Source organism: Sitophilus oryzae, unplaced genomic scaffold (assembly GCF_002938485.1).
Source record: "Sitophilus oryzae breed Bouriz unplaced genomic scaffold, Soryzae_2.0 scaffold_339_pilon_pilon, whole genome shotgun sequence".
Taxonomy (NCBI): domain Eukaryota; kingdom Metazoa; phylum Arthropoda; class Insecta; order Coleoptera; family Curculionidae; genus Sitophilus; species Sitophilus oryzae.
In genome coordinates, this window is record NW_022146906.1 from 7,964 (window position 1) to 20,141 (window position 12,178).

At 32.5% G+C, this 12,178-nt stretch overlaps 1 protein-coding gene across 1 annotated transcript in view; it reads right to left on the reverse strand.

Annotated features, from left to right (window-relative positions):
- Nucleotides 1-1,055: 1,055 nt before the first annotated feature.
- LOC115884719 (follistatin-related protein 5-like) overlaps nucleotides 1,056-12,178 on the reverse strand; it is a gene marked incomplete at its 3' end in the record, with an annotated part of 31,564 nt that continues 20,441 nt past the window's right edge. The window contains exons 8-14 of the mRNA XM_030903364.1: nucleotides 10,026-10,167; nucleotides 9,912-9,968; nucleotides 9,306-9,427; nucleotides 3,144-3,392; nucleotides 2,406-2,513; nucleotides 2,124-2,277; nucleotides 1,056-1,256 (exon numbers count right to left, since the gene is read on the reverse strand). Of these exons, the coding sequence (XP_030759224.1) occupies nucleotides 1,056-1,256; nucleotides 2,124-2,277; nucleotides 2,406-2,513; nucleotides 3,144-3,392; nucleotides 9,306-9,427; nucleotides 9,912-9,968; nucleotides 10,026-10,167 (1,033 nt within the window). The remainder of the gene's footprint in view (nucleotides 1,257-2,123; nucleotides 2,278-2,405; nucleotides 2,514-3,143; nucleotides 3,393-9,305; nucleotides 9,428-9,911; nucleotides 9,969-10,025; nucleotides 10,168-12,178) is intronic.

The window sequence follows — 12,178 nt, forward strand, 5'->3', positions numbered from 1 at the left end:
GGTCTTTAGTTCACAATGGTTCCCGACTAACATTGGCATTCCCGTTGCTTACTAATGGGTTTCGTTGTCAGTCAGAACTATTCACAGTATGATCTGTATAATTTTTATAATGTACGAAGTATAATGAGTCGTGTAATTGTGTATGTTAAAAACATATAGGTAAGTTTTATTGCAGATAAAAAAAATTAAAAAAGAAACTCAAATCAGAGTTTAAAAAACTATATCACAAATCAATTGGAGCAAATTTTACGAAAAATTGCATTTTTCCTCACTTCAAGCTTTTTGTTTTTGTTCTATTTTAGGGACCTAAAGTGAAACATTCCCATAAAATATTATATATATGAACAAACTAAAAATCAAAAACAGTATCCACAACAATTTTTTCTGGTAATTACGCCGGCTGTGGCAATAGACAAGGCCGAATCCGTGTAGTAAACCGATCATTTATGAAATTCACTTAAATTAACTAAATTATATATTTTCTTGCATTTTCGCTTTTATTTATTAATTTGTCAAAGATTAGATGTCAAAGAATTTAGATAATGTTAATTTGACTTACCTGCTCTAGTAGCGTATCGGATGTTTGTGTTAATAAATACTTATTATAATCCTATCTATTTTTATTAGAATTATATATTTTATAGTAATTCTTTAATAACTACCAACATTTATCACAACGTAAAATAAAAACAACAAAATTCATTGAGTCTACCTCACGTCTACCCTACATCATAGTTTCATTTTTAAATGTTCAGAACGACACACTGATAAAACCGGAATTTAAGTCACAGATTTGAGGCCCATCAAAAATTCTAAGATTTTGATATGCTCCTTCCCATCTTCTTATTCAAAGACAATAACAGTTGCCAACTGACAGCTTTTAAACTTTGACATTACAGTAAAAAAAAAAAAATACTTTATATTTCTTTATATCAGGCTTAACTAGACCGGTTAAAAAGAATTCGTGGTTACTTCTATGCCTAATGTGACGTTGTTTTTAATGGATCATCCAGTGTATATTGCCCATTTAGTTACCCATTTCAGAATATTATTACCTGTAATCTCTTGTACTATTAACGTTGCTCCAGCTTTTGCTCTATCGAAAGTAACCAGCTTACGGGAATCAGGTGATAGGTAGGGTTTGCCAAATAGGGTTGGTACCGTTGAAATAACAGCGTCTGTTAAGTAGTCCAGTATGAGTTGTCCTGTGGGCTTTTTGGTTATCGGTTCACGACATTCCATAAATACAAATCCATCTAAAATAATTATTGTTCGTTTATATTGAATAAAACGTCAATATCAACCAGTTAACATATTATTTCTAAATTCATATTTTAATTATTGTTAAAACAAGTATATTAATAATAGTCAATACAGTCTGACAAACGGATCTGAAACAACGAGGCATAGGTAAGGGGAACGCAGTTTTTTAAAAACATGGCCGATGTAATTCATAAAATATCCATAGGTGTGCGGTGTTTTATGAAAATATATCAGGAATTTCTGTAATATTTTCCAGTAAACTTTATAATATTCTATTTAGGACTTTAAATGTATCTAGATTTTGTTAAGTGATCTCCTAAATATAGAAATATTTGTTTGAAAGCGTGTACTAATTATAATCTACACAATTCAAGTTAAATGTATAGCATACAATATAATAATAGCGCCAGTGGATATTTAAATACTAGTAAATATTTCCACTCTTTCAGGTGAGGGGCATAAAATTAGATGTAGCACTAGCCATTAGGAAAACGTCATGCGCATGGCTACCGCCTGACAATGAAACGAACGAGGATCTCTATCATTCAGCGTTGTCGGCTTGCGCGAAGAAGATTATATCTTTAGGAAATATTTAACTTTTATAATAGGCAGAATGAAGGATATCCAATTAATTAAATAAATATATATCTAATAACAAGGATTACGTTAAAATACCTTACCATATATTATATTATTAGGTAAGCTGGAACGAACTAAAAGTAAAATTTATTAAATTCTTAGGTAATATCGAGCAATTTTACTATTATATAATTAAATTTGACAACATAGATTTTTTTGCTCGCATTCCCTTCGCTGTGTCAGATCCGTTTGTTAAATAATACAGGAGAAGATAAACTTACACAGCGCGGAGAACTTTATTTCTTCAGGTACGCAGTTGTAAGGTGCTAGGTCTACTGATCTTGTGTATCTCAGATTTTCTAAGTCTAATTTGTATAATCCTCTTTGATTGGTATGTGTCACATATCCGTATTTAAAAGTGTAGTGTGATATTTCCTAGAAATAAAGAGAACCTTTGAATAAAGAATTAAATTTGTAAAAATTAAAACAGATTGGGGTTTGTTCATAAGTTGCTGTGTTATTTATCTGAAAACTTGATAATTACTGTAATTTTTAAATAATACCTGGAAAGGTGAAGGTAAAAACAGCCCAGTAACCATATCGAACTGACCATCAATGGGTTCAGGATGGACGGTGTGATGTTTCCTCTTTTGCCCCGCATCTCTGATTATCTAAAATTTTGTTACATTTTCATAAAACATCGTATTTAAATAAATATATGTTTTTATTTCTAATTGTATTTTAAGAAATAATGATGTCAAGAATTATACGGATGTGTATAATAAAATAAACATATATATTCTATACCAATTAAACTTTTAGTTACGTAATCGAGGGCACAATTTTTAAATTCATTGTTGCCAACCATGGACATATTCGGTGCCGGACTGACTAACTAGAATTTAAATTTCCCGCTGGGGATTAAGGTGGTAGCTCTGCTGTAGAAAATGTCAAGTTGCCATATTTATTTATTTATTTCCTGACATTGTCATTTTTTTTGACACTTTTTATGTCCCTTAGGTGCCGTTAAGAAGGTGAGTTTTGTAGATGTAAATAATAACTGTTTATATATTTATAATTAATTTATTTTTGTTTTCTAAAATATTTTGATTAAAAGACAATTTGTAAAAGTGGGCAACGCTGTGCCGGTCAAGCTTAATCACGTCTCTAAAAGTTTACTTGATATGAACTATAGTTGTCATATCTTATTTTTTGAATCGAGAGGATATTAAAAAGGTATATTAATATTGTTTGCCATTATTTTTTATAAATATTCTGGTTAATATCTTGTTTTATTTTACCTGAACTGTTTTAATCCCAGTATCACTCTTGTTTCTCCAGCTGAGGAGCCACAACTGATCTAAATGAAGCACTTTCTCTAGTTCGACGGGTACTTTGTCCGTGCCCACTACATCAACTACTGCCATTTGAACGGTGGACACCACCAAAATACGATCTAGATTAGGCTGAGAAGCGTAGATGTAGCGATTGGAAATTGATACGGCTCGGCCCCATGAGCATTGGATGCCTTGACTTCCACATACATAGTCCTACAATATAAACATTTTAAGCATGATTATTTTTAGGGGTCAAAACATTGTGATAATACCATAGACTTAAAATAAAATATAGACTGAGCATCTCATTCATAAATAGCTGGAACATGCGGTCAGACACTGTCTTGTTATTGTTGTGTTATTGTTTTAGGTTATAACGAGTGCGACACGAGCGATAGATAGGTTGTCTCTGTCGTAACGGTCGTTCCCTGACGACTCTGCCGAGAAACACAACACTGTCTTTCGTTTCTCGAGTACACCTGAACTCTCCGTATCATAGTCGGGTAATTTTTTTTATTTTAATGAAGCTATAATTAAATTAAAAATATTTCGTATTTAAACTTTTTTATATTTTATTAAGATTTAGGGCAGGTTTTTTAAATAAAACTTTAGAAAAAACAATTTAGAGTCCAAAAAGGATAAAAATAATAAAATACACGTTATAGAAGAAATTTTATAATTGAAATTAGGTAATTTTTGAAATTAATAATAAATTATTAATTTTAGTCAAACATTTACAACCCCTAATATTAATCAAAACAGGATCTATTCCACAGATATAATAGAATCGGCGACAGGGAGAGAAAAAAAAATATGATTGTTGTAATTTTGTTTCTGGTTAAGTGATGTCTTATTATGTAAATTAGAGAAAACATAAATCTGTTCCATTAAAGCAAGGAAGGTGATAAAATAAAAACTACATTTATTTAACTCGGTACTGTCTTTATTATACCAGGTGCGTCTCAAAAGTGGCTCATCCCCCATAATTTTTTTATATTTTCAAATAAAAAAACAAGATTTAGTATGTTAGTATATGAAATAAATTAGGATTGATTGACGCATTCAATTGTTTTTGGTCACTTCCTTTTTAACCGGAAATGACTATAACTTTTAATTTTTAAACGGCGCCCTCGTATATTTCTACTTTATTTGATAGAAAATGACACTCTGAATAGAATGACATATCATATGTCAACTTTTGACACTTTCGCATATGGTTTAATTGTAATTGTAACACGTGGTTCATAACGACAATTTGACTCGAAATACCAAGTGTGTGGTATCAATATATTCATAAAAAAATGCTTTTTCCAAATATGCTAACGAGTCACCCTTGTTCCATTTGAAAAAATTGACATATGTATGATTAAAAATATGATTTGTACATCTTTTAATCGGCCTAGACAAGACACGAAACCCATTAGACGATCAAAACTATTTTTCCAAGGCTCCTTGATTAAAACTTAGTGTTTTTAACAACACCATGGCACCCTGGATTGAAATTTATAATACGATTTGTTTTTAAGCGACAATGTCAAAAGTTGACATATGATATGTCATTCTATTCAGAATTCTATTATCATTTTCTATCGAATAAAGTAGAAATATACCGAGGGTGCCTTTAAAAATCAAAAGATGTAATCATTTCGGTGAAACAGAAAGAGACCAAAAACAATTGAATACGTCAATAAATCCTAATTTATGTCATATACCTACTAACATACAAATCTGTTTTTTTATCTGAAAAAATAAAAAAGTTATAGCGGTGAACCACTTTTGAGACGACCCGGTATATTAAAAAATATTGTCTCATAATGTAATATCATTTTAAAATTCTTGTATGTTATTTTAGATTCTGAAGATAATTTTAGAATAAACCGGAATATATTTTTAATAAAAACATTATTAATTATTAACAGGGTTATAATTATGATTTTGTTACAATGTAAGTAAGTAAATAATGTAATGTAAGAGAAAAAATTCAGATTTTACATTTTACTAAAATATTATCTAAATAAGCGCCTTTCTACAACAACGCCACTGACTCCCAATGGGTAAATTGAGAGTTGCCTACCGGTCAAAAGTCGTTTCAAGACTTAAATGGATTATTTAAGTCAAATTTCTTGCAAATTTGGCACTGGCGAACCATATTTTATAGTTCTTGAACAGAAAAAGTCAATAAAATAAACACTTAAGCACTACAAGCTAAGAAAATGCGTTAATACAGCCGGGGAGATAGCGGCAACAAAGCTTTACCGCACACGTGCGACACGTACTACAAGGTAATAAATGAATGAATAGGCTCCCTCGCCTCTAATCGGTGTTGTCATATTGTAAAGAACTTATCCTTTTTAAACAGTATCCGACTTATAATTTAGTAGTATAAGGACTATTTAATACATCTCTGGAATATTAAAACCTACTTTATTAAACTGTAGTATTAATATCTCAATATATGTGTATAACAAGAAAAAAAATATTGATAATATTAAAGACGTGACAACATAGGCTGGATGAGGAAGGCTCGGTCGACTGTACCCAGAAGTAAACATGTGTACAAAAAAGGTTGTTTGTCCGCGTTGAGATGTAAATAGTGTAGTCTATATTTTATTTTAAGTCTATGGATAATACAAATATACAAGGTGGTCCGAACTGTATTCCGGAAACTTCGGCAGCATATTCTGCAAATAAAAATAAGTAAGAAAGTTCTTATAAATGTATGTCCTCAAATCCTTAGTTTCGGAGATACAGGGTGTAGAAGTTTCATTTTTATTTGGATTTTTTCTAAATAATTTCTGAAGTAACGTCAATATTTGGATGAAAATTGGTGTCTGGGACTTTTTTGACATGAGAAATTTGATTTTTGTATCAATATGACTCCTACTATTAGAGGGCACCACCTACATGTGTTTTAACTGTTTTGAATCGTAATAACTTTTTGTCCGTACCTGTATAAAACCACCGAGCGAAAAAATATACATCTCTGTGACTTTTTACGTAAAAAATATCTCTTTGTAAAAATCGCTGCGAGCAACCGTTCTTAAGATATTTAGAATGGAAATAGGCAATATACTCTGTTTTTTTTCTCAGGTAAGATTTCGACAGACGATGACAGAAGAAAAGCAGATGACGTCCTATACCAATCTATTTATTTTACTAAAAAAAGTTTCTAATAATTTTTAAGTTAACTATGGATGGGTTTAAATATAAATTCGTCATGCGTCGTCACTTGTTGTTTTTAACCAGTTTTATTGGTTTATTTCAAAAATGACAGATCGTATTTCAATTTTATTGGTTTGACGGAACGATGAACGACAAACGGACGCCGATGCGTATGAACTCGCCTTTAGATTTTTGACGTTTGTCAAAGTCTTGCCAAATTATAGGTTATAATTTTGTGACAACTTTTGTCAAATACCCTGCGTTTTGGAAGATGATGCATTTTGATTCGTGTTATTACGTGTGTTTTGTGTCTTTTGAAGTCAAGTGGAGGAAAAATCGAGTGAAAATTAACTGTAGAACCCAGAGCACAGTTTATGGTTAATACTCGCTGCCCAGGCAGAAAGTCTTATACAGATACACCAATAAAGTTACTATCAATAAAGTTCGTATACCATCTCGTCGTAGATAAGTGCATCTCGAATATGGTAGAAGGACCATACTAAACACATACTAAAAACTGGAGTAGCTGTAAAATATCGACATCACACGATAGGTAAATAATGGATTTTAGTACTACAGAAAAATAATGTCAAAAGGTACTGGTTTAAAGAATTAAGATTAAAGTTAATTAATCAACCTGTGAGGCATAAAATTTGGTAAGTGTTATTATTAATAAAATAGTTTGTTTTATTTATGTTGTTTTATTTATTCCTGCGGAATATTACAAATTTGTATTTGTACATTAGTTATATCGATAAATATAATCATAAATGCGGGAAGTTTCATAAAGCTTGAAAGTAAGAAATAGTTCTTTTTTATATTTTTTGGTATGTGGTGTCTTATTCTTTTTGTTTGTTTTGTATTAACACATGCCGTTTTTTATTAAATAAAATAACTCGATTACATTTTTTCAGTTTTATACAGTTTTTTTCACAATATTTTTTGAAGTTACTTGTCAGTCAAATTTTAAATACATATATTAATTTCCTGCTATGCGTTCCAGTTGTACTAACTTATTTCTTTGTAAAATAACATAAACTACTTTGAAATTAAAATGACAGACACATCTATCACTGTCAAGGATCTTCTCGTTGGACAGACTATACATGTCATTATTGACGAAAAATAAACACGTTGAGTAGATAGTTATTTCACTGAAATAACAAATTTGGGAAATTTTTATTTTTTAAAATTAATCATAAATTTTTCTGCAAAAAATGATCATAAAACAGTTTCTGTTGAACTTTTGGCACAAAAACATTTCAAATTTATGATTTCTAATAACTATTTAGTCAACATGTTCTATTTATGTTAATGATGACAGGTATTGATAAAAAGGAACCTTTTTCACGTCCTTTTTTCAAACCTTTTAAAAAACGTCGTAAATGTATATTTTTTACTTAGTAGTTTTATACAGGCACGGACGAAAAGTTATTACACTTCAAACCAGTTAAAAAATATGTAGGTGGCGCCCTCTACTTTGACATCAAAATCAAATTTCTCATGTCAAAAAACTCCGAGATACTAATTTTCATCCAAATATTGATGTTACTTCAGAAATTATTTGAAAAAAATCGAAATAAAAATGAAACTTCTACACCCTGTATCTCCGAAACGAAGTTTCCGGAATACAGTTCGGACCACCCTATAGATAACGTTTATTAGAAAATAAATTGCAGATCATTTTGTACTAGCCTTTTAACTTTATCACGACGCTTTTAGATTAGCTTTAGCAATACCATTTTTGTATCAACTATTTCTTTATTGCAATTTGACATAATATGAGTCTTTTTAATATTTCTATGCTGTTAAATTAATTTTAGAAAACTTGAAAAAAAACTACTAATGGCTGTTAGTAGAAACAACATTCCGAATATCGGAATTCACTTAAATGGAGAGGGCATCAAACAGGTCACACAATTTAAATACTTGCGATGCATGATTAACAAAACATGGGATCTAGATCAGGAGATAATAGATAGGATTAGAACAACTTTCCTAAAACGTCGAAGGTTTCTCACAGGAACTTTCTGTGGGAACTTGAACTTTGGCCTTAGATACAGAATGGTGAAGTGCTATCTCTGGTCCGTTCTGTTATATGCTGTGGAAGCAAGGGCACTGAAAATATCAACTATACAGAATTGAGCTTTTCGAAATGTGGATCTTACGACGAATGCTGAGAGTGTCTTGGGTTGACCATGTGAGAAATTAAAACATTATAAGAAGAGCTGATCTAGAAGAACTCTTCAAAATCATGAAGAAGAGAAGAATAGCCTATTTGGGACATATACTCCGTGGAGAACGTTATCACTTTCAGGGTAATATCAAAGGAGGTAAAAGGGGAATAGGCCAAAAACAGCTAACCTGATTGAGGAATATTTGTCATTGGAAGGCATACAGGAGTCCTAAGTCTCTGCAATTACTAGAACCATCTGATGTGAAACAAAAAGATGAACGTCTATGCAGGAATTTACACGACCTTAAGAAGAAGTACGGGTTTTAGCTCTCAAGCAATTATTAGAAACAATATTATAGGCAACAAATACCAGCAAAAAATGTACGCTAGTACACCAAGTAGGTACAAAAATTTTAACCAGTAACTTTATTGGTAAGCTCTTTTTAGTATTACTTTTTAGATGACTACATTTTTAATTTAAAAAATGTTACAGCAATGTTACAATGTTACTAGCGTTGAAGACTCAAAAGATTCAAAATTATAAAAATATAGGGAAGTAGTATAGCTATGAGGGTTCTGTGACATTATAGAAACATATACCTATTATTATTTAAATTACCGTTAGGAGTTGGAAAAACATATGTTTAACCTACCCTTGTAGTGAATATACATAGAAAAAAAATATATTTCCTCAAATTATAACTTTTGCTTTTAATAGTGATTTCAGTTAGTAAAAGAGAAGTTTTCAATTTTGTTTACAAATTTGGTTCCTTAAATAATAATCCTACCTGAGTCCCTGGAATGATGTCTGTGCCTAAGATATGATGATGCAGCCTACAAGTCGTGGGCTCATATACCGAAATACCCCATTCGTGGAATGCAAAGAATCTGTGTTCTTCATTGGTAGGACCTAAAAATGTATTTTATGATTAGTTTGAAAGTATTGGTTATCTTTAACAATTAAATCTCCGTTAAATCAATATCTTCTTCTTATGAAGAAGAAAGTATGAAAAAATTAGTATGAAGAGTTGCTATGTTAAAAATACTAGGAGGTAGATGTTATTTTAGATTCTATGACTTTACATAAAAACTTACAAGTTGACTAACGATTTTTGAATATTATACATCATGTATGATAATCAAAAATGTAAGGACTAAGTTATAAACCTTGGCCATTATGAGTTTATACATAGATAAGATTGAAAATTATAAAAATATTTCAAAAAAATGTAGGAAGTAGTATAGCTATAAGGGTTCTGTGACATTATAGAAACATGTTTAACCTACCTATGTAATGAATATACATAGAAAATAATAATATATTTCCTCAAATTATAACTTTCATTTTTTTTTGTGAAGTTAGAAATAATAATTTAAATTCTACATCAACTTACTTTGTGCAGTGGGTTGGTCTTGAACCACTAGAGAACTAATATCTCTTGTTAATCCTCCTGAAACAGATTATTTAATACTTGTGAATTATGGTTATTATTTTATGTATTAAGTACCTGTGTTGGTAGCTTGGCACATGTAAGCTCCAGTATCAGCAAAATCTATTTTTCTAATCTTTAGCGATGTCCCGTTTCCCACTATTTGAAATTTTTTTGTCTCGTCAATTTTAAGTTGCTCATCGTTCTTTAACCATTGTACCTATATATCAAATCAAAATACGTTGTTTTTATTATATGTAGTTATTATATTATTTAAAAATTTAATAAAATAAGATGTTTTGAATGATATACTAAAAATCACTTTAATAATGGAATATAAATAAAGAGATGTAAAGGTATAAATCAATAATATTTCAATACATTGTTGCCTCCTGTGGGAGTTTTATGATCGCCAACGACCAGCGATTATAAAACTGATAAAAAAGAGTATGCAGAAGATAGCGCAGTTAGTCTTGTGTCTAACGTGAGTTAGTCTTGTAGTTAGTATGGTAGCAGTCTGGGAGTGAGTTAGTCAGAGTCATGATTAAATTCATGTAAGTATAAGCTATATTTTCTGTATACTCATAAATAAAAAAAGATTGGTATTGCCTCATTCCATTTATATCATATTTTATAATTTTATAAATAGATATTTTTCATACAACTTGATGTTTTAATTAAAAGGAGTTGCTAGGTCGTCACAACACGTCCTCATTTTATACGTCCTCGTCATATTTACCATGTTCTACATTACAAAGTCCTAATTTTATTTCGTTAAGCTAAAACCGTTAATCTTTGCAAATGACAAATAAATCGATACGCTCGCGGGTCTGCTCTTTATGTCGTTAATAAATCGCATCACAGTAAAGGTTTTAATGATGTATTTTTGTTGTTCGACGGAAATGGAGAAACTAATGAGCGTAATTCAGCTATAATCGCGTAATGCGGGTCGCTGTGCAATCGATATAGGCAGTTTCCGAGCCGATGGTCAACTCTTTTGAGCTAATGGTTCACGTAAGGCTCTCAAATAGTTTGTTAACGCCAATTTGCGAAAATGCCTGTTTGATAATGCTATTTCTGCTACATGATACCGTGTTTTTTAAGTTCTAATAGGATTAAAAAAATATTCTCCAAAAAATCCTATATGGGTATTTCGCCACTGCAAGAAAATCTACAAAATAAAATAATAGTTGTTTAGTTATAATAGTATTTTTGCTTCCGAGGCGCGACGACGGAAAGATTTTTTAAAAAAAATATTGTTTACTTGATTGGGTATACAATCCTGAAGAGAAGAGAAGAGAAGAGAAGAGAAGAGAAGAGAAGAGAAGAGAAGAGAAGAGAAGAGAAGAGAAGAGAAGAGAAGAGAAGAGAAGAGGAGAGGAGAGGAGAGGAGAGGAGAGGAGAGGAGAGGAGAGGAGAGAGGAGAGGAGAGAGAGGAGAGGAGGAGAGAGAGGAGAGGAGAGAGGAGAGGAGAGGAGAGAGGAGAGGAGAGGAGAGGAGAGGAGGAGGAGAGGAGAGGAGAGGAGAGGAGAGGAGAGGAGAGGAGAGGAGAGGAGAGGAGAGGAGAGGAGAGGAGGAGAGGAGAGGAGAGGAGAGTGAGAGGAGAGGAGAGGAGAGGAGAGGAGAGGAGAGGAGAGAGGAGAGGAGAGGAGAGGAGAGGAGGAGAGGAGAGGAGAGAGAGAGGAGGAGAGGAGAGGAGAGGAGGAGGAGAGGAGAGGAGAGGAGAGGAGAGGAGAGGAGAGGAGAGGAGAGGAGAGGAGAGGAGAGGAGAGGAGAGAGAGGAGAGGAGAGGAGGAGAGGAGAGTGAGAGGAGAGAGGAGAGGAGAGGAGAGGAGAGGAGAGGAGAGGAGAGGAGAGGAGAGGAGAGGAGAGAGAGGAGAGGAGAGGAGAGGAGAGGAGAGGAGAGGAGAGGAGAGGAGAGAGAGGAGAGGAGAGGAGAGGAGAGGAGAGGAGAGGAGAGAGGAGAGAGGAGAGGAGGAGGAGAGGAGAGGAGAGGAGAGGAGAGGAGGAGAGGAGAGGAGAGGAGAGGAGAGGAGAGAGAGAGAGGAGAGGAGAGAAGAGAAGAGAAGAGAAGAGAAGAGAAGAGAAGAGAAGAGAAGAGAAGAGAAGAGAAGAGAAGAGAAGAGAAGAGAAGAGAAGAGAAGAGAAGAGAAGAGAAGAGAAGAGAAGAGAAGAGAAGAGAAGAGAAGAGAAGAGAAGAGAAGAGAAGAGAAGAGAAGAGAAGAGAAGAG